Genomic DNA, 27,827 nt, shown 5'->3' with positions numbered 1-27,827 from the left:
CAATTAGCTGTGTGTACATTGGTGTTCTTGCCATCAAGAAAAATCTCAACAACATCCTTGAATGCCTTCCATGCAGTTTTCTCTGGTCCCACAGAGTTTCTTTGAATTGCCTGTCATTGATAACCTGTTTAATTTGTGGATTTGTGCCTTCCTGAATCTAGGCATCAGTTATTCTGACTTAAATTATGAAATGAATTAACAAATATAGGTGATTTTTAAAAAAATTGTGCTTGATAGGAAAATTTCATGATGATTTTCATGATCAGCAGCCCAAAATCCATAAGGTAGACCCAAAAGTATTCAGGAATCAAAATCTTTTGTTATCCAGTGTTATATAAACTGAGTATTCTGGAAAGTTATATATAGTTTTACTGGACAACATTGTCCATTTTGAATTTTCTAATAGGAATGTTAATATTGTCATAAAATTACAATTTATTTCTCTCATCAATGTGAAGTTAATCCTTGCATTCAAACAAAGGGATCTAATATACTAGAATCAAATAACTTCTGTTAAATGGGTTGAATCTGGCACCTTCTGAAACCAGGTAAGCTTTGGTCACTTTTTTCAGAGCAGGAAATTTGAAAAAAATATTAATAATCAAAGGTTTGCAATCATAGTGCCATTTGTTTGAAAAATGGTGAAAATGTAAGTTTATAGTAATCAAACTGTTGAAATGCATGAAGAGAACTTCATGTAGAGCTTGGTTATTGACATGTTTGTTTTTATTTTTATAATTGCTCATTTAAGTGAGCTTAATCTGCCATTTTACTTTTTGTGCATGAAAATAGTGTGGAGCGTTATGATCCAAGCAAAGATTCCTGGGAGATGGTAGCTCCAATGGCTGATAAAAGAATTAACTTTGGCGTTGGTGCAATGCTTGGATTCATCTTTGTTGTTGGTGGACACAATGGTGTATCACACTTGCAAAGTGTTGAGAGATATGAACCCCATCAAAATCAGTGGACTTTGTGTAGACCAATGAATGATCCAAGAACAGGTAAATCTCGGAAAGTTTTTTTTTTACTGAAGCAATTTGTAATTGTATAGTCTTAAAATGATTCTGTAAGATTCATTTCGAGCTTTTCAATGTACAATATTTTTGAAATCCTTTTAAATAAAATGTCATCTTTCTCCCCTTGACAGGAGTTGGTGCGGCCATTGTAGATAATTACCTCTATGTGGTGGGAGGTCATTCAGGGTCATCGTACCTGAACATGGTACAGAGGTATGACCCAACCCTAGATACTTGGTCAGATTCTACTGGTATGTTATCATGTCGGTGCAACTTTGGGCTGGCTGCATTTTGATCGTTGCTTTGATTTATGAAGAATTTACCGTGGTAGTAAATCCTGCATGACAAGATGACCAACTGTGCTGAGATTGAGGAGATACAGAATCTTGCAGGTTTCACTGAGAATCTTGGCTGCTACTGTTGGTATTTACTTTGCAGAAAGTATTGTTTTTAATCAAATTGGTTATATTGTATGATCTTGTGCTATGGGGAAGATAAACTGATGCCTGAAATAGCCAGGGCTAAAAGAGCCCTAGCATTTCTAACTTATTAACATTCCCCTCCATTTTAAGTAATTGTTGCCTCCACCCATCCTCATTTTAATTCTAATGAATTGCACAAATTCAAAGCCCTTTCAACTTGAGTCCATTTCTGTTTTGTCCATTATTTTTTAAACACCTGTGAGTTACATAAAAACTTTAAGGGCTGCCTTGTCATATCTGTCACAAGTTTTTGAATACGACTTCCTCTTTGCTTGTATTATGCAGTGTGGTTTATGTAATTTGTAGATCTGATGACATGCTATTGTGTATATTTTGCTTCTTTTAGCAATCTTCCATCTGAGTGATAAGGTCACTTATCAATATTTAATATTTGATCTGGTTTTATTCAAAGTGAAACAATATACATCTAAAAAATATTAATTGGGTTACCTGTGCAACTGCAATTGTACTTTTCATGGTTTAATGTTTTGGAAGTTCTGAATTTCCATTGTTACAAACCTATATTCACATAGGAATATTATGTCTGAATCGGATAGTTGATAGACTTTGTGAATATAGCTTGATATTTTAAACAATACTGATTTTTTAAAAAATATTTGTATATTTGCCATGTTATTCAGTTCCAATTGCAGGTGTTAAGTTTATTTGTGTATTCCTGTATTAATATTCTAACAGCTGCTGTTCAGAGAAACTTAGTACTTGGTGCTATCCTAGAATTCAGGACATAGATGTTACAAGCAACACACAGATGTTACATACATATTTGTTGTAAATGTCCTGTAAATTGATTTTTTTTAACTACCATCATTTTTGAGGTCTCGCGTACCTCTGAGCAAGCATATCTGGAGTGAAATAGTTAATTTAACTTTCAGCTTCTAAAATCCTAACCTTACTGGCTAATTTGTTCAACACTGCAAACCTAAATAATTCATTTTCAACTGCCTCTCATTATGCATGTTTTTCTCTAATTCTAGTCCATTTGAACTAGACCTTGAATTTGTTTTTTAAAAAAATTGGTTGCCAAACTTTTTTGTTTTGTAAGTTTTTAATGTACTTTGCAGACACTTTTTCTGTATGTTACATGACATTAACGTAGACAACTTTGTTCAATTAATATAAACGTCCAAAATGATTTCCAGATGCACTTTTTCAAAGTATTACAAATATAATCTCCCAATAAAACTGCAGTTTTTTCTGCACCTAAAATGTGCAAAAAAGGTGTAATTGTAGCAAAGTTTGAATTAACAATCAGTTAAACAAAGGTTCTTTTTGACTTGATTGAAGCTATAATTAGTATGTTTAGACCAGATTAGCAAAGTACCAGCACAAGTTTGTACATGTGCTTGGTAAAGTGTACATTTTGTTTTAGATTGGTAGAGTAAATAGTTGTGCATTTTGGTGGTTGCATGGACATGTGTCTGTGCATTTGCATTAGTGCTTCAGATTGGGCTTTATCATTGTGTGCTACTTAGTATCTATCCTAACCTTCTAAAAGTTTCTGGATCTTAATGATGAAAGCTACATGCGTTTGTTGGAATAAAATGGTGCAATAACATTTTTATATGGCTTTTTTATTAAGTGTAATTTATACTTATGGATGGGTTGATTTACAGAATTATTGTGCTCTAAATATACCACTTGTCAGTAAAATGTAACATTTGTGGTGTTCCGTATGTAGAATGAAATTCCATCCTTCTATAAACTTCCATATTTCCAAGTACAAGTAGAACATAATGTGTATTTCTTCATTTAAATAATGGCATGATTTAACCTACACTGAAATAAAAATTAGCAAAGTCCACAGACAACCTAGTCCCAAAGGCATGGCAAACTACACAGGTCCTACTGGTTTAGTAGCACAAGTGTTTATCTTGATGGCAGTAACTGATGTCACAGCAATAACTACCGTCAGTGGCATCTGATAAAACTATAACCTTATTTTGTTAATTTTAAGAATCTTTATAAAAATATATTTGATACAAAGCATGTCAAATATTGGTTTCGCCCATAGTAATGAAAACTTGGATCTAGTTAGTGGCAAGTGAAATATTTGGCCTCCATTCATTGCAAATAGGGAGTGTTTGTCTGTGTATATGTTTTGCCTATTATGCACTTGTTTAGTTATTTCAAGTTGTGACAAAATTCAAAAATTCTGGCAAAATAGTAGGAACTGGCATTTGACATATTTAAGATGCAACTTGGAAACTTTCATTTAAACTTTTTTTTGCATGTCTATTAGAAGAAAGTAGATCTATATAGGTAACCTGATAATGTGGGACAAAGTGATTTGTCTTTTGCAGCATCTTTATCCCATACTATTTTTGTAAAAGGCATTTATTTTTCAGTGTCATACTCTTCTATATTGTCTAGCTAAATTTGCACAGAATTTTCAGTAGTTAGTCACTTGATTACAAGTTTAAAAATGAGCACTTACTATGAAATGTTGTAATACATGATTTATATTGGCCATAAATGGTATTTCTGGAATTCATGTTTTAATCATTTGTTGCTATCTGCATTGTCATCTCCTGTCAATGGGACAATTTCCCCTTTCACCAGAAGATACATGAAGTGTATTTGAATACCACAACTGGAATACTATTATAACGTACCAAAACAAAGTTTTAATGATTTCGATCTACTTGGCTTTAACTTATTGTGAAAGATATTTTGCTGAAATTGATTGTGGAAACTGATGCTTCTGTGCTCTGCACATTGAGAGACTTGCATGCAAATAAACTGTAAAGATGTTTTAAGAGACTTTGATTTATTCTGCTAATCTAATTGCAATTAGACTTTGGAAGTTGGTGACAACTTGGGTAGGTAAATATTTCTCCCCCTATATTCACCAAAACTAAATTTGCCCCATTGACTTAACATATTTGAGCCACATTTTGTATTCATCCCTAAATGTCTTAATTAAATTTAAAACATAGGATTTTAAACTTGGTATGAATGGCCTAAATTAACATTGTTAATGGTGATCATCAACACTGGATTATTATGAAAGCTTTGAAAATGTAAATTATTGAACTGATGGGGGACATGGGCAGGTCTATAGTCATTACTGATTTCATAGCTTGCCTTAACTTTTAACTTGACACTGAACTGGATTTTATCTACCTGCCTTTCAATCAAGTACTATCCTTTAAATCCAGACTGCTTCACTTTTAATAAAATGTGACTCTAAACTTTGTAAATAAACAGGTAAAAGACCTATTTGTTTTTTGACTTGAGGGAATGACATCATTATAAATGGTTAAATGTTAGTTTGTATGGTTGTATGCTCTGTACCTGAAAACATCAGTCTTACACTTCAAACATGAGAAACATCTTGCCTGCTTTTTGGTATCATTTGCTACAAAGTAAAAGTGCTAAAGGACTGTTTTCACACCACTTGAGTTTGTTTTTTCTTAAAGCAGTGTCCAGATTTTACATGCTTGTGGTACTGCTGTGTCAAATACTGTCTGTTACAGTATTTCATGGTTTACAAAATAAATCTTTAAATCTGAAAAGTGGTGTCTTGCAATATTTCCTTTCTACTTTTAGTGTGGCTGGTTACCACCACTAGATTAACATTTTGCACCTGGTAGATTAGATGCTGGTACAGACGGCTGAATTCATTTTTTTGCGAACTGTCTATCTCCCCTTTTCATTAGTTCTGATACAAGTTTCAACCTGAAATGTCAACACTTATTCTTTTCCCCTCCCCACAACAGATACTGCTTAACCTGCTGAATTCCTCCAGCAGATTGCTTAAAATCAATTTAGACTTGATGGGGAAAAAAAATCTTCGCTGCTAACATTAAGTAACATGATTTCTGATGGAAATTCCTCTCCAATTTACATTAGACTTGGGTTGTGGATAGCATGCCTGAGCTGTACCACTATTTTTTGCAAATGCAAGGTTACTACTGTTCAACATCCAGCCAACTACAAAATATGCCTTATTTAATGAGGTGCTTGGGTTTTAACTATATTTGTCAATAGGCACTTACAGACATTGAGTTGTGAAGGTCACTCAGTACCTTACTGATTGAGCTCTTAGACTATCATCTCTATGACTGGACTATATTATCTGGACCATTGAGTGGAAGGGAGATTTTAAATCTTGCTATGGCATCCAGGGAACTTAAATTCACAATTAAATCTGTAATTTATAACTAGCACCAATAAATGTAAAACTACTGGGTCGTTTGGAGGGTGGAAGTGGGTGGGTCAGAATTGGAAGTCAATCTGATTCCCTAATGTCCTTTAAGTAAGAATACCTGTTGCACTTTCCTAGTCCGAATTTTGTGGTAATTAGGAAGGGTCAATAAATACCAGTATTGTCCACACTACAAATGAATATATCCAGAAATGTATGTGCTGAGATAACTATCAGTAAACTATTCTTTTTCTCTTTAGCTCATTATCAACCTAAGAACTTTCAAATGTCACTCCTTTAAGCACTTGGATTTATTAAGATTGCAAACACTATGTATCCTGTTCAATCCTGCAATATTGATCCCACTCTACTCTGATCTCTACCTTGTTGCTACCTCTGCTGCTGAAGTCATCCTCTAACCTCATTATACCTAATGCACTATCTAGGTTCCACATCCTTAAACTTGTTAATGCAAAATTGTTAGTCCTGTCTCCACAAACAGCACTTTGGAACACGATTCCCGACTACCTTTTTAAGGCATTCCCCACATTAAGATGCCTCATTTTATCTCTCTACAACCATAAACCTACCCCTTTAGCTTGGTTTCAATTTGTACTATTGCAAAGACTTAGATTAGGAGAATGGGCAAAGAAGTGGCACACTGAATATAATGTAGGGAAGTGTATGGACATGCACTTTAGTAGAAGGAAAAAGAATGTGGATTATTTTGTAAATGGGGAGAAGATTCAAAAATCATAGGTGCAAAGGGTCTTGGGAGTCCTCATGCAGGATTCCCTAAAGGTTAACTTGAAGGTTTGAGTCAGTGGTAAGGAAGGCAAATGCACTGTTAACATTCATTTCAAGAGGACCAGAATATAAAAGCAAGGATGTAATGCTGAGGCTTTATAAGGCATTGGTCAGACCACACGGAATATTGGGTGCAATTTTGGGCCCCTTATCTAAAAGATATGTTGGTGTTGGAGACGGTCCAGAGGAAGATTACAAGAATGATTCCAGATACGAAAGAGTTAACGTATGTGCAGTGCTTGATGGCTGTGATCCTGTATTCACTGTAGTTTAGAAGTGGGGGGTGGGACGGAAGAAACTTATTGAAACCCATCAAATATTGAAAGGCCTACATAGAGTGGATGTGGAGAAGATGTTTCCTATATCCGGGAAGTTTAGGACTAGAGGGCACAACCTCAGAAGATAGTGATGCCCATTAGAACAGAGATAAGTGAATGTGTGGAATTCATTGCCAGAGACATCTGTGGAGGCCATGTCATTAAATACATTTAAAGTAGAGGTTGATAGGTTCTTCATTAGGGCATCAAAGGTTATGGGGAGAAGGGAATTGGGAAGGATAATCTGCCATGATGGGATGGCAAAGGAAACTTGATAGGCTGAATGGCCTAATTCTAATCCTATACCTAATGTTTTTATGAAATTCCTACTTTGGGTGATGAGATGTACATAAAGATGGCTGAAATTTACATTAAATGTTCTGTTTATCACTACGGTACAGTACTTTGCCTGTTATGGAACTTGGTTTAATCTCTGCTACAAATAACATGCTACGTTCTTGAAAGGGAATCTAATTCTCATCGTAAAACAGTTCTGAAGCATATCTTAAGTATGATAATTATTTCATTTGGTAGATTTAAAAACTAATTGAGCTGACAGGGCTTCAATACATTTAATTTCTTAGACTAGGTTTTAAAATTATCTGCTTGGAATACTGGAAAAATGTGTGACCTAGTAATTTATTTCTTCCTAACATCACCAGAGGATAACTGTCACCAATTTTTACTTCCAATACCTCTTTATTAAATGTGCTTGTCAATTAGTTTTCTAGATGAGACATTTTTTTTCTCACAAAATGCCTGGACTCTTAAATCAATAGCTAGTAAATAGGTACTATGATTAGTAACAGACTGGACTTGCCCTGCACTGGCTACTACTGTTGGCACTACTACTAGAATATCCATAGCATTTGTCAGCAGTGATATCACATTCGTGCAGTTACAAAATCAGACTGCAAAATTAAAGCAGAGTTTGGTAAATTATTAAATTACAATCCAAGTTTGGAACCAGAAATTGCCTAGCAGTAATTTTGCTTAATATACTATTTGTTGCTTGAAGTTTCCTAAGAATATTTTAATGTATTTTACAGCAGGAATAATTTGAAAATACCTTTGCATTAGATTAGATTCAGGATTACTTTTGGTTAGGTTGTGCAAAAAAGATAATTTGGTTATTGCTGTGTGTGAAGTACCAGGCATCTGGTTTTGTTTAACTGCCCAGTTTCAGAATTTATTAATAGTCACAGCATTTTGCCATCATTTCCAACTAAAGGTGTGCCACTGTGTTTTTGAGTAAAATTAGTGATCATTTTTTCAGAGCTGCTTCTTTGTGCTCTGGTTTTTACATCTCTTCATTTAGAAAGTTCTAATTATTTTGTGTGCACATCATTCAATATAACACGTAAATAAACTTTATTCCATAAGTTATATAAAAATACTTAGTATCCAAAATACATCTTTGTACATATTTGCATAGTTTTAAAGTTAATATCTTGTACATTGAAATCTTTTTGGTTAATAAATCAGAACTTTACAGTCCAATTTTCCTTTAATACCAAAATGATTTAATTTACTCCGCATAGTTTTAAAATTAGTATGACTTATATAGTGTTGTATATCCAGTTACTCATTTTTGAGTAACGTAAATCATTCTTAATCAATTCTTGATCTCGAACATAGACAAGAGAGGACAAGAGCAGCAGCTCTGGAGGTTTATTTAGTAACACCAAGTTCTCAGTTCTAAGTCCATCATAATGCATCCAATTACCATCAATCATAAAAGCAGCCGAGTAATGATGCTCCTCCTTATTGAAAAGTGTTGCCCCTTCTAGTAAGTACCTAGGAACAAAAGAAAATCAGTTTATTTTTCCAAACAAGCATTCTATTTCAACCTGTTCTAATAGAATGTGATTGCTTCTAAATTTTATTTATATTCCCTTCATTTCATGTAACCCCTCCCATCTGGGTAATCTATGGTCCAAACAATTTATTCTCACCTCCCACATGATCATTTATGAACAGTTATATGCAGACTGTTACACATTCAGTCTGTAGCCAAAAAAAAAACAAAAAAAATTAAGAGTTTTCTTAAGTTGTTTCAAGAGTATGCAATTTTGTACTAATCTAAGTCGGAAATTTATTGTATTTGTCATACTATCAAGACATAGTCTTGAACAATTTTTTTCATCAATTTTAATATTCAAATCAGTTTCCCATTTTTGTCTTGACATGAATTCCTGGTTTAATTGTCTGTTTTTGAATCAAATTATACATACAAGATGTAAATTTTTAAATTTTTCTTTTTTGAATGAAAGTTTCTACTTCATTAGGTTTTGGCATTAACATTGTTTGACCCAGTTTATCTCTTAAATAGGCCTTTAATTGAAAATAACAGAAAAGAGTGTTATTTTATATTTATTCTTTAATTGATCAAACGACATCAATATACCTCCTTCAAAACAGTCACCTATATATCTGATCCCTTTTTGAAACCAGTTATATAAAAGTTGGTTATCCATTGTAAAAGGAATAAGTCTATTTTGAATTAGGGTTCTCTTTGCTAATAAAGATTTCTTTATCTCATCATCCACATTTATCTTATTCCATAAATCGATCAAATGTTTTAATATAAGAGATTCTTTCTTTTCCCGTATCCATTTGGATTCCCATTTACCGGTATATATAAAATCTTCTGGTATATTTTCTCCTATCTTATCTAACTCTGTTCTAATCCATGCCAGTTTTTCCTCATCAAAAAAAGATGTAACAAATCTAAGTTGATTTGCTTTATAATAATTCTTAAAATTTGGGAGTTGTAACCCTCCTAGGTCAAATTTACATGTCAATTTTTCCAACGATATTCTTGACATCTTACCTTTCCAAAGAAACTTCCTCACACATTTATTCAACTCTTGAAAAAACTTCTGGGGCAGTTGTATTGGTAATGTTTGGAATAAATATTGTAATCTAGGAAATATATTCATTTTTACAGCATTAACTCTACCTTCTAATGTTATTGGTAACATCATCCATTTATCAAGATCCTCTTGAATTTTTTTCAATAATGGCAAATTATTTATATAAATTCTTTATATCATTATTGACTCTTATACCTGAATATTTTACATTTTTTTAACATCAATTATATATTACACCACAAAAAATAAATAGATGAAACCCTAATTTATCTGACCAATGTTTCAGATGTAATCAAGAAATCGGTACTTTTCTACACTCTACTTGGTCTTGTTTTAAAATTCAACCTTTTTGGATAAATCTAAAACTTTTACTGGAACAAATTATTGGAATACAACTTCCACATAGCCCAATATTATTTTTATTAGGTGATATTGAAGGGATAATACCGAAACTTAAATTGAATAAATACCAGAAAAAAATTATAAAAATTGCATTGGCAGTAGCCAAAAAAGCTATTGCAGTTACTTGGAAATCAGATTCATACTTAACTATGGACCGTTGGAATAATATATAGCTGCATTCCACTTGAAAAAATTAATTATAATTTAAGAAATGAATATGATATATTTTTGAAAATTTGGCACCCTGATTTACAAATAGGATTAAATATATAGGTCCTTTGAAGATAAAATTATTAGTTATTTGGGGAAAAATATAATATATACTAAAGTTATTTTGAACTCCATGGAGCATGTGGGGATCCTCTGATATCCAGGCAATCTTTCTTTCTTTTTTTTTAAGACAGGGATGTTAAGGGGGAGGGTGGAGGGCTAATATTAATTTTCATTACTCTATTATTCTATTCATTCTATTTAATTCTCTTAAAAATTAAAAATATATATATATATTTTAAAAAAGAGAGTGCAATTTTGGGACTATCAAACTTGCTGAATGATTGTTGCACTGCTCTAGCATTAATGATTGAACCAGTCGATTTCAGGTACTATTACTCTTGATTTTCATAAATTCTATACTTAAATAGAATTGTCAGTAATGATGTAAAAGGAGAATTGTATCACCTCAACTGTATGTTATTAGGAAATTACCTGTGTTCTGCCACAGCCAAACTATATGGCACATATGCCAGTTCCTCGGATTTCCATTGCTGCATATTTAGGATGACAAATGGAGGAGCATTATGACAAAAAATTCTCTGTGTGAACTCCCGTTGACCATTACATCTAGGAAAAGTGTGGTGTCGTGTTAGAAATCAGATATCAAATGGTATATGATAATAAAACATCTCCATTACTTAGACTTAGTTTTTAAATTATCCTTTCATATTCTCAATTTACATAATTGCAGTTAAGTTCATTTTTCAAGATGAAAGGGCCATTAAATCATCTCAGTTCCCTTAAGGTGACAAGTAACTACACAAAACTCAACTCAGGGCATGTGACAAAATTACCTCTCATAGCATCTTTGCTTAAATTTTTCCACAGCTAAGGCTAAATCTAATAAGGAAAAAAACACACTAAGTGAAGGTATTAACAAGTGTAGCAGACAGATTGCAAAATGGAAGCCAGTATTTTACCTTTGTACGCACATATTCAGTCCTGTTTTACACTTAAAACTTGATTGTTGCTTGAGGGATGGGGAAAAACTTTAATGTATTAGTTTTTTTGAAGAAAATACTTTAGTTTTTCAATCACAAACAAGAGATGCTGGAAATACAAGCAACACACAAAATGCTGGAGAAACTCAGCAGGCCAGGCACCATCTATGAAAAAGAGTTCAGCAGGACTGGAGAGAAAATAAAAGGATGAGGAGTCAGAGTTAGAAGGTAGGGAAAGGGGATGAAGAAACACAAGGTGATAGGTGAAACCTAAAGGGGAAGAGATGAAGTAAAGAGCTGGGAAGTTGATTGGTGAAAGAGATACAGGGCTGAAGAAGGGGGAGTCTGATAGAAGAGGACAGAAGGCCATGGAAGAAAGAAAAGGTGGGGGGGGGGGGGGAGGAACACCAGAGGGAGGTATTGGCAGGCAAGGAGTTAAGGTGAGAGAGGGAAAAGGGGATGGGGAGTCATTATTAGAAGCTTGAGAAATCGATGTTCATGCCATCAGGTTGGAGGCTACCCAGATGGAATACAAACTGTTGCTCCTCCAACTTGAGTGTGGCCTCGTTGTGACAGTGGAGGAGGCCACGGATGGACATGCTGTAATGGGAATGGGAAGTACAATTAAATTGGGTGGCCACCGGAAAACCCCACTTCTTCTGGAGGATGGAGTGTAGGTGCTTGGCAAAGCAGTCTCCCAATCTACATTAGGTCTCACCGGGAGCACGAGATACAATAGATGACCCCAACAGACTCACAGGTGAAGTATCGCCTCACCTGGAAGGACTGTTTGTGGCCCTAAATGGTAGTGACAGAAGAGGTGTAGCACTTGTTCCACTTACAAGGATAAGTGCCAGGAGGGAGATCTGTGATATCTGCAGAAAGTGGGGCATGGGAGAGGGAAAGACGTGCGTGGTGGTGGGATCCAGTTGGAGTTGGAAGTTACGGAGAATTACGTGCTGGATGCAGCAACTGGCGGGGTGATAGGTGAGGACATGAGGGACCCTATCCCTGGTGGGGTGGTGGGATGATCATCCTCACTCAATAATTTCTCCTTTGGCTCCTCCCACTTCCTTCAAACAAAAAGTGTAGCCATGGGTACTCGCATGGGTCCCAACTATGCCTGCCTTTTTGTTGGCTACCTAGAACAGTTTATGTTCCAATCATACACTGGTGCCACTCCGACTTTTCCTATGCTACATCGACGACCACACTGGCGCTGCTTCCTGCACCCATGCCAAATTTGACAACTTCAACTTTGCCTCCAGCTTTCCCTTTGTCTGGTCAGGGAAAGAGAGGAGCTATAGGCAAGTATTCACACCGGGGTCTCGGGAGCCCCTGTGGCTGTCCCCCATCGGAATAAGTATTCCAGTGTGAGTACTGTTGGGGGGGGGGGGGGGGGAAGACAGCCTACCTTACCTGGGGGAAGCAACAGTGGCTGCACCTCTGGCACAGAGTCTGGCCCTGTGGCTCAGAAGTGTAGGGAAAGGAAGAAGGCAGCAGTACTCTATAGTTAGGGGGTCAAACAGGTGATTCTGTGGACGCAGGAAAGAAACGCTGATGGTAGTTTGCCTTCCAGGTGCCAGGGTCCGGGATGTTTTTGGTCGCATCCACAATATTCTGAAGTGGGAAGGTGAACAGCCAGAAGTTGTATTACATATTGGTACCAATGACATAGGTAGAAAAAGGGAGGAGGTCCTGAAAAAAGACTACAGGGAGTTAGGAATGAAGTCGAGAAGCAGGACCACAAAGGTAGTAATCTTGGGATTACTGCCTGTGCCACATGACAGTAAGTATACGAATAGAGGGAGGTGGAGGATAAATGTGTGGCTGAGGGATTGGAGCAGGGGCCAGGGATTCAGATTTCTGGATCAATGGGACCTCTTGGGGAAGGCATGACCTATACAAAAAGGATGGGTTGTACTTGAATCCCAGGGGGACCAATATCCTGGCAGGGAGGTTTGCTAAGGTTATTGGGGAGAGTTTAAACTAGAATTGCTGGGGGGTTGGAACTGAACTGAAGAGATGGAGGAAGGGGCAGTTGGCTCACAGATAGAGAAAGCTTGGAAACAATGCAAGGAGGATGGGCAGGTGATAGAGAAGGGATACGCTCAGACATATGGTTTGAGATGTGTCTATTTAATGCAAGAAACATCATGAAGAAAGTAGATGAGCTTAGAGCGTGGATCAGTACTTGGATCTATGATGTTGTAGCCAATACAGAGACTTGGATGGTTCCCAAGGGCAGGAACGGTTACCTAGAATACCAGGCTTTAGATGTTTCAGAAAGGACAAAAGGGAGGGAGGCAAAAGAGGTGGGGGCATAGCACTGCTGATCAGAGATAGCATCACGGCTGCAGTAAAGGAGGAAGTCATGGAGGGATTGTCTACTGAGTTTCTGTGGGTGGAAGTTAGAAACAGGAAGGGATCAATAACTCTACTGGGGTTTTTCTGTAGATCACCTGATAGTAACAGGGACATCGAGGAGCAGATAGGGAGACTGATTGTGGAAAGGTGTAATAATAACAGCGTTGTCGTGGTGGGAGATTTTAATTTCCCAAATATTGATTGGCATCTCCCTAGAGAAAGGGGTTTAAATGGGGTGGAGTTTGTTAGGTGTGTTCAGAAAGGTTTCTTGACACAGTATGTAGATAAGCCTACAAGAGGAGAGGCTGTACTTGATCTGGTATTGGGAAATGAACCTTGTCAGGTGTCAGGTCTCCCAGTGGGAGAGCATTTTGGAGAAAGTGATCACAATTCTATCTCCTTTACCATAGCATTGGAGAGGGATAGCAGCGGACAAGTTAGAAAAGCGTTTAATTGGAGTAAGGGGAAAATGAAGCTATCAGGAAGGAACTTGGAAGCATAACTGGGAACAGATAATCTCAGGGAAATGTACAGCAGAAATGTGGCAAATGTTCAGGGGATATTTGCGTGGTGTTCTGCATAGGTACGTTCCAATGACACATGGGAAGCATGGTAGCGTACAGAAACCCTTGTGTACTTTGCTTCAGTATTCACTCAGAAAAGGATCTTGGTGATTGTAGAGATGACTTACAGTGGATTGAAAAGTTTTAGCATATAAACATTAAGAAAGAGGATGTGCTGGAGCTTTTGGAAGGCATCAAGTTGGATAAGTCTCTGGGAGCAGATGAAATGTACAGTGGGAGGCAAGGAAGGAGATTGCTCAGCCTCTGGCAATGATCTTTGCATCATCAATGGGGACGGGTGAGGTTCCAGAGGATTGGAGGATTGCAGATATTGTTCCTTTATTCAAGAAAGGGAGTAGAGTTAGCCCAGGAAATTATAGACCAGTGAGTCTTACTTCAGTGGTTGGTAAGTTGATGGAAAAGATCCTGAGTTTGGATTTATGAACATTTGGAGAAGCATAACATGATTAGGAATAGTCAACATAGTTCTGTCAAAGGCAGGTTGTGCCTTACAAGCCTGATTGAATTTTTTGAGGATGTGACTAAACATGTTGATGAAGGAAGAGCAGTAGATGTAATGTATATGGATTTCAGCAAGTCATTCGATAAGGTACCCCATGCAAGGCTTATTGAGAAATTAAGGAGGCATGGGGTCCAAGGGGACCTCGTTTTGTGGATCCAGAATTGGCTTGCTCATAGAAGTGAGCGTGAGTGTAGACGGGTCATATTCTGCATGGAGATTGGTGACCAGTGGATCAGGGATCTATTCTCTTTGTGATTTTTATAAATGACCTGGATGAGGAAGTGGAGGGATGGGTTAGTAAATTTGCTGATGACACAAAGGTTGGGGATGTTGTGGATAGTGTGGAGGGCTGTCAGAGTTTACAGCGGGACATCGACTGGATGCAAAACTGGGCTGAGAAGTGGCAGATGGAGTTCAACTTGGATAATTGTGAGGTGGTTCATTCTGGTAGGTCAAATAAGATGGCAGAATATAGTATTAATGGTAAGACTCTTGGCAATGTGGAGGGTCAGAGGGATCTTTGGGTCCGTGTCCATTGGACACTGAAAGCTGCTGCGCAGGTTGACTCTGTGGTTAAGAAAGCATATGGTGCATTGTCCTTCAGCAACCGTGGGATTGAGTTTCAGAGCAGAGAGGTAATGTTACAGCTATATAGGACCCTAGTCAGACCCCACTTGAAGTACTGTGCTCAGATCTGGTCACCTCACTACAGGAAGGATGTGGAAACTATAGAAAAGGTGCAGAGGAGATTTACAAGGATGTTGCCTGGATTGCGGAGTATGCCTTATGAGAATAGGCTGAGTAAACTTGGTCTTTTCTCCTTGGAGTGACGGAGGATGAAAGGTGACCTGATAGAGGTATACAAGATGATGAGAGGCATCAATCGTGTGGATAGTCACAGGCTTTCTCCCAGGGCTGAAATGGCTATCACGAGAGGCACAGTTTTAAGGTCTTGAAAGTAGGTTCAAAGGCACTGTCAGGAATAATATTTTTTTTTACATAGAGAGTGGTGAGTGCATGGAATGGGCTGCTGGTGACTGTCCTGGAGGCGGATACAATAAGGTATTTTAAGAGACTCCTGGATAGGCACATGGAGCTTAGAAAAATAGAGGGCTGTGGGTAACCCTAGGTAATTTCTGAAATACATTTGGCACAGCATTGTGGGTCGAAGGGCCTGTATTGTGCTGTAGTTTTTCTATGTTCCCACCTTGCCCTTAAATTTATCTGGTCCATTTCTGACACCACCCTCCACTTTCTTGATATCTCTTTTTCTATCTCTGGAGACAGCTTATCCGCTGATGTCTATCACAAACCCACTGACTCTCACAGCTTTTTGGACTATACCTCTTCCCATTCTGTTATTTGTAAAAATGCCATCCCCTTCTCCAGCCCTGTAGCTCTTTCAACTTCCCAGCTCTTTACTTCACCCCTCTCCCTTCCCTGGTTTCATCTATCACTTTGTGTTTCTTCCTCCCCTCCCCCATTCCTTCTAACTCCTCAGCCTGAAATGTCATCTGTACTATTTTCAATAGATGCTGCCTGGCCTGCTGAGTTCCTCCAGTATTTTGTGTGTGCAGGCCACATTCGTTTTATTGGATATACCACAATAAACATATATGTGACATTGAGAATTTTGGAATTGCACACAAGTACTTAGTGATTAAAGAAAGAAATGTAAATTTTGAAATGTAAATAAATGTAAATATAGAAGCATGTACCAGATCAGGCTCTAAATAACTATTCCATGTTTATTGCAACTGCATCAACAACCTAGTATTAGGAAATGCTGCATTTTTCTCAAATATCAACTAGGCTTCCAGATTTATTTTTTTTTAAACTCCTTAAAACATATTCTAAAATAGAAATCACCAGCAGGTATCATGGTAAGGTATCTAGTGTCATGACGCTGGTAGGAAATCTTTAGCCCGTTCTCTCAACCTAAGATTTAAAAAAAAAAATCTAGGACAAAATTAAGTATGTCTTTCATGATTTCTGACCTATGTTTAGGTAGGGAAAGATAATGGGAATTTGTTCACTCATTATTCAGCTTCCACTGAACAAGGATGCCTGCTCACTGCTTTACTTTAGAGAGGCCCTGCTCCAGACAGATTCTCATCATAATACACATTTCCTATAATGGACAATAACTCACTCCATGGTCATTGTTAAACCAATTACTGGCCTGTATTCAATTTGTAAGCACATGAAGTCGGTGAACATACCCAAGTTCTTCACAGAGCTCGGTCCTGGGACAGAATAATTCATCCACTGCTGCTTGAATTACATCACCCAAGAGAGAATCTCGTGAAGGACTTCAGCAAATAAAAAGAAATCTTAGTCTCCAAATTGGGAATCACATCACAAGCAAAAACACTTGCACTGTGTTGCACTGTGTCAGCATCAGTTAAACCAAGAGAAGAAATTTATCAAACAAATAATGATTAATTTCAGCAAAATATTCATAGTAACACATTAATTTGTTAATTACAATATTATTTCAAGCTGCTGCATTGTGATCTTGTATGATTTCTTGTTTCAGAATTGATTCTCACAATAATTGATCACTTTTTATTTCTGATCAACAGGAAACATCTTAAATATCACAAGTTTAAATTACTCATCTATCCAAGTTTAAATTACCATGCACAGGATAATGGATGGTGAAACTGAAAATGCTGGACGTAATACACAGATGTGAAGCTTTAATTTGGTGTCTCTAACAAGTTATACCAAACTTTCCCTGTAAACATACTCAGCCTTTCTGCTTTTGTTTCAAGTTTAATTTAACCAGAGATAACTCTCTAGTAATTGCATCATAATGATACAAAGTTTATGAACTGTGATCATTTTCTTACAAGTCATTTAGTCAAAATGGAGGCACAACAATCTTGTATCTCAGCAAAAAACTGAAGTCTATTAACAGTTGCTTGTTCAATCTAAACTTAATTCAGTTTTCTGCAAATTTCATCTGTTGTTGATAGGTTTTTCAATTTATGCTATTTTCTGAACACTTTTATACTGAACTCAAAAAATGCAAAGCTGAAAATGCCTCTTTATTATGCCCTTGTTATTAATTTTAAAAATTTCTGCCATTTTCTTTTACTTGCACAGGTTTTGAATGAATAAACCATTCCTTCAATAAATGGAAAAAATAAGTATCAACTTGGACTTAGCATTTAGAGACATTACCTCCATATTACTCATGTCAGTAAGTGACTGTGTAACGAATGATAAAATGCAATGTTTGTTATTAAAGATTAATTCACTATATATGTCCTTAACTGAAATTTTGCTGGACCAGGCAATCCAGCATTTAAAGAACTTTACAAATTGTACTGAAAAAAGAAATACTTCAGGATCCCTGTGTTCACAGAGACTGAATGAAGCTCATTCTATTCTGTCCAGTTTGAAAAGAAACAAATTAGGTCAATATGACAATTTATAACTGATAAATTCATACCAGTAAGAACAGGGCTTAGATTATCCAAACTCATTTCATAGAACTACTATAATTTGCTGGTTGCAATATTCAAAGAAATTAAAATGAAGCTTTCTTATTGGAAATAAAAGTTAACCTACTAGATTACAATTGTCTTGCGCTGATCTTCTTGCACACGTGCTGGACATCTTCCATTAGAACAAAATGTTTCCTGTATGGTAGACATAAGGTTCTCCAGATTCCTTGTAAAGTTGTCATGTTCATTCCCAAATAGGTCAATTTCTAAAGAGGCCTCATGGACTTCACTTTTGTACTGGCATTTTTCCATCTTATCCCAAATCCATAACAACTTCACAGTTGTAAATTTATATGAATCCATCAAATATAGAAAATGCTCAACAAATTCCTTTCCCAAGTAGGTCGCTAACTCTCTACGAAAATTCTCATTTTCACTGAGAATCACATATAGTAACATCAAAAATCCATCAATGGTGCAAGTATTTTTTAGGCTGATCTTCACGTACAATGGAGTGCAAGCCATTGCATTTTTTCCAGCTTTGATGGTATACACTCCACCCCATGGAAGAACAGGTCTCCAGAAAGATCTATCTCCATTGGAGTTATTTGCAACTGATGCTCGGATCTCTTCAAATAATGTTTTAGTCCTAAAATAAAAGGTAAGAGGTGGAGATGCTCATAAATTTTACAACCCACTCCTGATAGAGTTAGGCAATTTTATACTTTGTAAAAATAAAACAACAGAATTTTTTTTCCTAATTTATCAATCATGACACATTTCTTCAGGTGGTTTCAGTAGTGTTATTTTAATCCAATTACTGGCTAGATTACTAGCTAACAGTAAAACAAAGAATTTATATAATCAGATAATTGGATTACTAAATTTACATGTACTGTACAAGTCAGCTATTAATATTACATATGTAGGGAACAAATTATCTGGCATAGCACGCTATCTTTTTCAAATACCAACAGTGCTACAACATTCAGATCAATAGGATTGGTAACTTTGTGATGATTCTTTCCTTCAGCAAAGTCGGAAATTCCTTATAATTAATTATGAATCAAAGAAAGAAATATCAATTCCAGAGAACAGAGTAGCAGGCTATTAACCCAACATATGCTAACAGGATCTGTTGTAATGTAATAGGCGGACAAAATCAAAAAGGGTGAATACAGGACTGAAAGTGTTATATTTGAATGCGCACAGTATACAGAAAAATGGTGGATGAACTTGTAGCACAGTTACAAACATGTATGTATGATGTTGTTGTAGGCACCATTGAATCGTGGCTGAAAGGAGATTATAGCTGGGAGCTTAGCATTCAAGGATACACATTGTATTGAAAAGACAGGCAGGTAGTCTGTTGAGGGGGTGGTGTGGATCTGTTGGTAAAAAATGAAATAAAATCATTAGAAGGAGTTTACATAGGGTTGGTAAATCATTGGTGTTGAATCATTATGGATAGAGCTAATAAATGCAAGGGTAAAAAGATTCTGATGGGAGTTGTATACAGACCTCCACACAGTAGTAAGGATGTGGTCTACAAATTACAATGGGAGAGAGAAAATGCTTGCCAAAAGGGCAACGTTACAATAGTCATGGGGGATTTCATTATGCAGACAGATTGGGAAAATCAGGTTGGTGCTGGATCCCAAGAGGAAGAATTTCTTAAATGCCTATGGGATGTTTTTTTAGGAGAAGCTTGTGGTTGAGCCCATTAGAGGATCAGCTATTCTGGAATGGGTGTTGTGCAATGAACTGGAACTGATTAGAGAACCAAAGGCAAAGGAACCTTTAGGGGCCAGTGATCATAATATGATAGAATCCCCCTGAAATTTGAGAAGGAGAAGCTAAAGTCAGATGTATCAGTATTACAGTGGAGTAAAGGGAATTACAGAGGCGTGAGAGAGGATTTGGTCAGAAATGATTGGAAAAGAACACTGGCAGGGCTGATGACAGAGCTGCAATGGCTGGAATTTCCGGGAGCAATTCAGAAGGCACAGGATATAAACATCCCAAAGAGTAAGAAGTATTCTAAGGGCAGGATGACACAATCACGACTAACAAGAGAAGTTAAACCCAACCTAAAAGCCAAAAACATTGCATATAATAGAATAAAAATTAGTGGAAAGCTAGAGGATTGGGAAGCTTTTAAAAACCAACTGAAGATAACTAAAAATGTCATTAAGGAAAAGATGGACTACAAAGGTAAGCTACCCAATAATATTAAAGAGGATAGCAAAAGTTTCTGCAGATACATAAAGTCTAAAAGAAAGGCAAGAGTAGATACCAGACTGCTGGAAAATGACTCTGAAGAAGTAGTAATGGGGGACAAGGAAGTGGCGGACAAACTAAATAAGTATTTTTCATCTATCTTCACTGGAAGACACAAGCAGTATGCCAGAAGTTTGAGAGGTCAAAGAGCAGAGTGTGTGAAGTTGAGACTCTACTCACTGGAATTCAGAAGAATGAGGAGTGACCTCATTGAGACCTATCAAATATTGCAGGGCCTCAATAGAATGGATGTGGAGAGGATGTTTCCTATCATGAGGGAGTGTAGGACCAGAGGACACTGCCTCAGAATGGAGGGGAATCCTTCCTAGAATGGAGATGAGGAGGAATTACTTTAGCCAGAGGGCGCTGAATCTGTGGAATTCATTGCCACAGGTGGCTGGAGGCCAAGTTATTACGGCTGAGGTTGATAGATTCGTGATTGGTCAGGGCACGAAAGGATATTTGGAGAAGGCAGGAGATCGGGCCTGAGAGGGAAAATAGATCAGCCATGTTGAAATGGCAGAGCAAACTTGATGGGCCAAATGTTCAAGTGTCTGGACAATGATTTAAGCTAAATCAGAAAGTTCGGGCTTAGCACCAACAGCATATCAAAGCAACGGAAACCGATGTTTCGATGATGATTTATGCGCCAGGCCAGACTGAAAAGATCAGGAGTCGGTGCCTGAGGTGAGACTAAGGCTGGTTCAGCTCACTGCCCGTGATGTTTACTCAGCTCTGCACTGATCTACGGGTCTGGGACTTGCTTTGTGGACTTTAGTTCAGAATGCTATTTACTTGCAGTTATTGTTTGAAAGATTTGATTTTTTTTCCCTCTGCACAGTGGGGTGTTTGATGATCTTTTTAAAATGGGTTCTCCTGGGTTTTGTGGCTACCTGTTAGGAGACAAATTTCAAGACTGTAAAATTAGATAAACAATAACGAGATAGATTACCAGGTCAGAGTACACTTTAGTAGTTTTAGAGTGATAGAAGCTGTCCTTGAGCCTGTCCTTTCAGGCTATTGTATCTAGATGGTGAAGGAGATGTGGGGACGTGTAGAGAGGAAATATCCATGGTGGCAGCGGCCTTTGATCAAGCCGGCTTCTCTACCAAGGCAGCAGAAAGAGTAGACAGAGTCCTTGGAAGGGAGACTGGTTTCTCAGCTGTGTGCACGTCACTCTGCAATTTCTTTCAGTCATGGGCAGAGCAATTGCCAAATCCAAGCAGCAAAGCATCCAGATAGAAAGATTTCTACTTAAAAACTGATGAGGGTCAAAGTGGACGTACTGGATTTCTTTGGCTTCCCGAGGAAGTGAGCTCTCTTGGCCATGAGTGGACCAGGACAGGCTATTAGTGACGCTCACTCCAAGGAACTTAAAGCTCTCAATCTCAGTACCACTGGTGTAGAAAGGAGCATGAGCACACCCCCCCTTCTGGAAGTCAATGATGAGCTCTCGTGGGGAGGGTTGTTGGCATGACACCATGTTACTAAGCTCTCTATCTTCTTCCTCCGTTCCAACTCGTTGTAATTTGAGATACGGCCACTGCAGTGGTATCATCTGCAAGCTTGTTGATGGAGGCAGAGGATGTATTTAGTAGTAAGTTTGTGGCCTATGCAATCAGTATAATGGTTTCAATGCAATTTATAGATTAGACGTCCTCTGCTGCTCACAAAATTTCTATGTTTGTGGACTTAGATAATATCCTCAACTGAATTACACAATAACCTACCCCTTCAAAATGGAACATATATAAAATAGATCTATTTTACACAATTGTTCAAAACAGGCACTAAAGCAATACATTTTAAAATAAACAAAGACTATTATCCTCAATACTCAAACCAGCAAAAGCAAACACGCATACACAAAATTTCTACCTTATATCTACTTATTTTAAGATCCAAGTTATTAGTCCAGAAAGTAAACTTGCCAAGGTCTTTATTACTTCTCCATCAGTTTTGTGATTTTTTCCAATACATACTAAATTCATATTTCAAGTTATGACTCAATTTCTGTCTCCTATTTTCACTTTTCTTAAATACTTCTTATCTGGAGTGATTGAAGACAATTGGTCTGGAGTTGAGGAAAACTAAGAGCAATTCTGGTTACTGACAGGCTAGACACGGAGGTAAGGGAGAATCTAAAACTTGGGAGAAGTACTGCAGTAAGAGGAAGTCCATTGAGACGTGATACAAAAAGAAAAATTGACTAAGTAGTCCATGACTATCTGAGGTAACGAATTTCCATAGTATTGAAGGTTAAAGTTCTTTATTCCTTGGGAAATTCTTTTTCTTAGATAGCCACGAATGCTTAGTTATTCACTGTAATAAAGTTGGGATAAAGATCTTTGGATAAGAAAGAATGGGCAAGAAAATGGACAAAGCATAGGATGAACCATAAACGGAGAAGCAAGCAATATGGCCTAACCCCTCCGTGCACTTTTGTGGTTTTCATGCAGCTGTTTAATTCATTTCTGAATAATTCAAAATTAATAATTATCCTGAATCATCAATATGTGCTTTTTGCAAAGAAACAACATTCAAATGTTGCAAAGCTCTCTTCCCTGTCCCATTCCACCTTTCATCTCAAAAGCAGAGGCAAAAGTACTTAAATCAATACTATTCTTCATTATAAACACAACATTGAAATGTTTAACAAATAACATTTATCATCAATATTAAATCTACTTAAATGAATGTTGAAAAGCCAAATACATTGTAATATATCACCAGGTAGTCTTAAAGCATTTATCATTACAGGAATACGATGGCAACGTTTTCAGGTAATGTTTGTAGTAAAATCTGGTAATGATTCTCTGGAATTCTCCAGAGAAGGTGGTTTCTCGTGGAGGATCGTGGCCTCTGGTTCACTAAAGATAATTAAGGAAAATATAGTTTTAAATTCAAGTTCACAAGGTATTGGTGTACAAGAAAAGAGTTGAGGATTGTGGCAGGCCAACCATAAACTGCAAGATAAGTTTTGGGGGGTGGAGAGAAACGAGTACCCTACTCCCATTGTATTTGATATATCAAAAGAACTGAATTTACTTTATTTCTTACATCCTTCACATACAGGAGTAAAAATCTTTACGTTATGTCTCCATCTAAATGTGCAATGTGCAATCATAGTAATTTATAATGAATAGAACAGTCAATGTAACATAGAATACACTCAAATCAGCGTGAGTTCATCAGTCTGGTGGCCTGGTGGAAGAAGCTGTCCCGGAGCATGTTGGTCCTGGCTTTTATGCTGCGGTACCATTTCCCAGATGGTAGCAGCAGGAATAGATTGTGGTTGTGGTGACTTGGGTCCCCAGTGATCCAATGGGCCCTTTTTACACACCTGTCCTTGTAAATGTCCTGAGTCATGGAAAGTTCACAACTACAGATGTACTGGGCTGTCTGCACCACTCTCTTCAGAGTCCTGCGATTAAGGGAGGTACAGTTCCCATTCCAGGCAGTGATGCAGCCAGTCAGGATGTTCTCAATTGTGCCCCCGTAGAAAGCTCTTAGGATTTGGGGGCCCATACCAAACTTCAACTGTCTAAGGTGAAAGAGGTGCTGTTGTGCCTTTTTCACCACACAGCCGGTGTGTACAGACCATGTGAGGTCCTCAGTGACATGGATGCGGAGGAACTTGAAGCTGTTTACCATCTCTACCTCAGATCCATTGATGTCAATAGGGGTTAGCCTGTCTCCATTCCTCCTGTAATCCACAACCAGCTCCTTTGTTTTTACGATATTTGAGGGAGAGGTTGTTTTCTTGACACCACTGTGTCAGAGAGATAACTTCCATTCTTTTCAGCACAGAAGAGGGAATCCAACATTGTGTTTCTACTAAAAGATAACCATGGCTAAATCTCCACTAAAGTCTCAACCAGTTTCCTTTGCTATATCTGATGTACACTCAGTGGCCACTTTATCAGGTTATCTGTACACCTGCTCGTTAACGCAAATATCTAATCAGCCAATCATGTGGCAGCAACTCAATGCATAAAAGCAAGCAGACATAGTCAAAAGGTTCAGTTGTTCAGAATGAGGAAGAAATGTAACTTAAGTGACTTTAACCATGAAATGATTGTATGTGCTAGATAAGGTGGTTTCTCAGAAACTGATCTCCCGGGGATTTTCCACTCAGAACAGTGTCTACAGAGAATGGTGTGAAAAAGAAAAACAAACCCTGGTGTGCGGCAGTTCTATGGGCGAAAATGCATTGTTAATGAGAGAGGTCAGAGGAGAATACCCAGACTGGTTTACTGGTTCAAGGCGACAGTAACTCAACCACGCGTTACAACATTGGTGAGCAGAAGACCATCACTGAACATTCAACGACTATCTTGAAGTCCTAACGAAGGTCTCAGCCCGAAACGTCGACTGTTTACTCTTTTCCATAGATGCTGCCTAGCCAGCTGAGTTCCTCCAGCATTTTGTGTGTGAGCCTTGAAGTGGACAGGCTACAACCAGCAGAAGAGCATGATGCAGAAGGGGGTACCTAATAAAGTGGCCACAGTGTGCAATCATTGTATTCAGATATCTATTAACGATTTTTCGCTCTTACTGGAGACTTAATCAACTCATCAATCTAATGTAAAAAAATTGCAACCTTATAATGTTCCTTCTAACCATCTTGAATTGCTCCTTTTATTACGATGTCATCATTAAAAGATCAAAGTTACGGATGTACCACTGAAATTTTTTTAAATGCAATTTTCTTAATGACATAGCCCAATTCAAAACAAACTGTACAAATACTCTCAATTATTCTGCAGACTATAACAACAGAACTAAATCAGTTAGTGAACATATGGAAAACCACAAGTCATGGTCTTTAAGTGCCCCGAGGATAGGAGCGAATTTATCCGGATGCGAAGCCCAATAACTGACACACCCCCTGCAATGAAGTGAACTCCAGGAAAGTTCAGACAAACTCGCGTGTGGCTTGTGGGTCGATCGTTAACTCTGTGCTCACCTCTCACGCTGATGGTGGCCTACCCCAGTCCGTTTCAAGTTATGCGCGTCGCCTGCGGTTTCGACAATCACGCCATCAGGCACGGAGCTCGCATCCATAACGCATCGGCCACCGGCCGCGAACAGACCTGCGGGTCCCTGCCCGCCTGCACTCGTGGCCTGTTGTTATTATTGTGCAACGTCACTCTTCGTCCCGACGCACACCGCGCCCGCGGGAAGGCGGGGCCAGAAACGACCAGGGTGGGCGGAGCGAGCGTAGAGGCGGGGCCAGAAACGGCCAGGGTGGGCGGAGCGAGCGTAGAGGCGGGGCCAGAAATGGACTGGGTGGGCGGAGCGAGCGCAGAGGCGGAGCCAGAAACGGCCTGGGTGGGCGGAGCGAGCGTAGAGGCGGGGCCAGAAACGGACTGGGTGGGCGGAGCGAGCGCAGAGGCGGGGCCAGAAACGGCCAGGGTGGGCGGAGCGAGCGCAGAGGCGGAGCCAGAAACGGCCAGGGTGGGCGGAGCGAGCGTAGAGGCGGGGCCAAAAATGGACTGGGTGGGCGGAGCGAGCGCAGAGGCGGAGCCAGAAACGGCCAGGGTGGGCGGAGCGAGCGTAGAGGCGGGGCCAGAAATGGACTGGGTGGGCGGAGCGAGCGCAGAGGCGGGGCCAGAAACGGCCAGGGTGGGCGGAGCGAGCGTAGAGGCGGGGCCAGAAATGGACTGGGTGGGCGGAGCGAGCGCAGAGGCGGGGCCAGAAACGGCCAGGGTGGGCGGAGCGAGCGTAGAGGCGGGGCCAGAAACGGCTAGGGTGGGCGGAGCGAGCGTAGAGGCGGGGCCAGAAACGGCCAGGGTGGGCGGAGCGAGAGCAGAGGCGGAGCTTCACATGAGGCGGGGCCAGAAACGGCCAGGGTGGGCGGAGCGAGAGCAGAGGCGGGGCCAGAAACGGCCAGGGTGGGCGGAGCGAGAGCAGAGGCGGGGCCAGAAACGGACTGGGTGGGCGGAGCGAGCGCAGAGGCGGAGCTTCACATGAGGCGGGGCCAGAAACGGCCAGGGTGGGCGGAGCGAGCGTAGAGGCGGGGCCAGAAACGGCCAGGGTGGGCGGAGCAAGCGCAGAGGCTGGACCCTCACACGAGGCGGGGCCAGAAACGGCCAGAGTGGGCGGAGCGAGCGCAGAGGCGGGACCCTCACACGAGGTGGGACCAGAAACTGCCAGGGTGGGGGGAGCGAGCGCAGAGGCTGGACCCTCACACGAGGCGGGGCCAGAAACGGCCAGGGTGGGCAGAACGAGCGCAGAGGCGGGACCCTCACACAAGGTGGGGCCAGAAACTGCCAGGGTGGGGGGAGCGAGCGCAGAGGCTGGGCCCTCACATGGGGCGGGGCCAAAACCAGCCAGGGTGGGCGGAGCCGCAGAGGCAGGGCCCTCACACGAGGCAGGGCTTGACTGGGAACTTGAGTTCAAGAAGTTGGCTGCAGAGGAACGTAAGAACTTGCAGGAGGAATTGAGCGGTATCTGTGGAAGTGAAAAGATTGATCATGTACAACACGCTGGAGGAACTCAGCAGGTCGGGCAGCATCCGTGGAAAGGAGCATAAAACTTTTCGGGCCGAGACCCTTCGTCAGGACTGAGGAGGGAGGGGACAGGAGCCCTATAAAGAAGGTGGGGGAGGGTGGGAAGGAGAAGGCTGGTAGGTGCCAAACCAGGTGGAAAGATCAAGGGGTGGGGAAGGGATAGGCAGGAAAGGTGAAGGAGGAATGTAAGGGGAAGGCACTGTGTAGTAGAAGAAGGCAGAATCATGAGAGAGGTGATAGGCAGCTGGAAGAAGAAGCAGAGTGAAACTGGGATGGGGGAAGGGAGAGGGAGGAAATTACCAGAAGTTGGAGAATTCGATGTTCATGCCAAGGGGCTGGAGACTACCCAGACGGTATATGAGGTGTTGCTCTTCCACCCTGAGTTTGGCCTTATCATGGAAGATGGATCGACGCTTTGGGTCGAAACCCTGCATCAGATTTCCTCCAGCAGTTTAGAGATGAAGACTGTAGAGGCAGCAATCTGGAACGTCTACTGGACAAACTCAGCACATCGAGCAGCAGCAGTTGTGATGTAGAGTCTCAACCCAAAATTCCTTCCATCCAACAGTTTGAGGAGGAAATTTTAATGATGTAGAACATAGCACAAAATCCCAATCCAAACTATTTGCCTGGACATGGTCTACCATTCCTCCATTCCCTGCCTGTGAATATGATTATTTAAATGTCTCTTAAACTATTTAATGACATGAATTGAACTACTGGTACAACAAATGCAGAGAATGGTGACCTTTGAATGGCAATACCATTGTATTTAATGTACGCATCGTGAATGAAGTATAGTTAAAGGGGGAAATGTCTTTTATGAGACTAGTGTACATTTC

The 27,827-nt window shown here is 39.4% G+C and overlaps 2 protein-coding genes across 12 annotated transcripts in view; one reads left to right on the top strand and one right to left on the bottom strand.

Annotated features, from left to right (window-relative positions):
• Positions 1-18,309, top strand: part of LOC140724869 (kelch-like protein 28) — a 41,035-nt gene extending 22,726 nt beyond the window's left edge. For 8 of the 11 annotated variants that reach the window (XM_073039595.1, XM_073039594.1, XM_073039593.1 and 5 more), the window contains 3 exons: positions 793-1,001; positions 1,148-1,267; positions 17,321-18,309. In XM_073039595.1, the coding sequence (XP_072895696.1) occupies positions 793-1,001; positions 1,148-1,267; positions 17,321-17,370 (379 nt within the window). In that variant the 3' untranslated portion in view covers positions 17,371-18,309. Of the gene's footprint in view, positions 1-792; positions 1,002-1,147; positions 5,035-17,320 lie in introns of those variants that run through there. The other 3 variants (XM_073039598.1, XM_073039599.1, XM_073039597.1) reach the window with 3 other exon arrangements.
• dorip1 (dopamine receptor interacting protein 1) lies at positions 5,172-25,613 on the bottom strand. Its single transcript, XM_073039600.1, has 5 exons — positions 25,440-25,613; positions 18,315-18,839; positions 16,958-17,047; positions 10,774-10,908; positions 5,172-8,587 (listed from the first exon to the last, which is right to left on the bottom strand). The coding sequence occupies exons 1-5, from the start codon at positions 25,535-25,537 to the stop codon at positions 8,350-8,352; spliced, it is 1,086 nt and encodes a 361-aa protein (XP_072895701.1). The 5' UTR covers positions 25,538-25,613; the 3' UTR covers positions 5,172-8,349.
• Between the last annotated feature and the right edge of the window lie 2,214 nt (positions 25,614-27,827).

The sequence above is a fragment of the Hemitrygon akajei genome, chromosome 3, assembly GCF_048418815.1.
Source record: "Hemitrygon akajei chromosome 3, sHemAka1.3, whole genome shotgun sequence".
NCBI classification, from domain to species: domain Eukaryota; kingdom Metazoa; phylum Chordata; class Chondrichthyes; order Myliobatiformes; family Dasyatidae; genus Hemitrygon; species Hemitrygon akajei.
Note: the sequence above shows the minus strand (reverse complement) of the source record. Positions and strands in the feature narration are given on the sequence as shown.

Bases quoted from the DNA above. Each gene is read 5' to 3' on its own strand.
- dorip1 (XM_073039600.1), bottom strand. From the start codon at position 25,537: ATGGATGCGAGCTCCGTGCCTGATGGCGTGATTGTCGAAACCGCAGGC. The intron at 17,048-18,314 runs GTAGGTTAACTT...TATTTGCTGAAG, and splicing joins CGCAAGACAATTGTAATCTA to TCCTTCACGAGATTCTCTCT. The intron at 8,588-10,773 runs GTAATTTCCTAA...TTTTGTTCCTAG, and splicing joins TTGGCTGTGGCAGAACACAG to GTACTTACTAGAAGGGGCAA.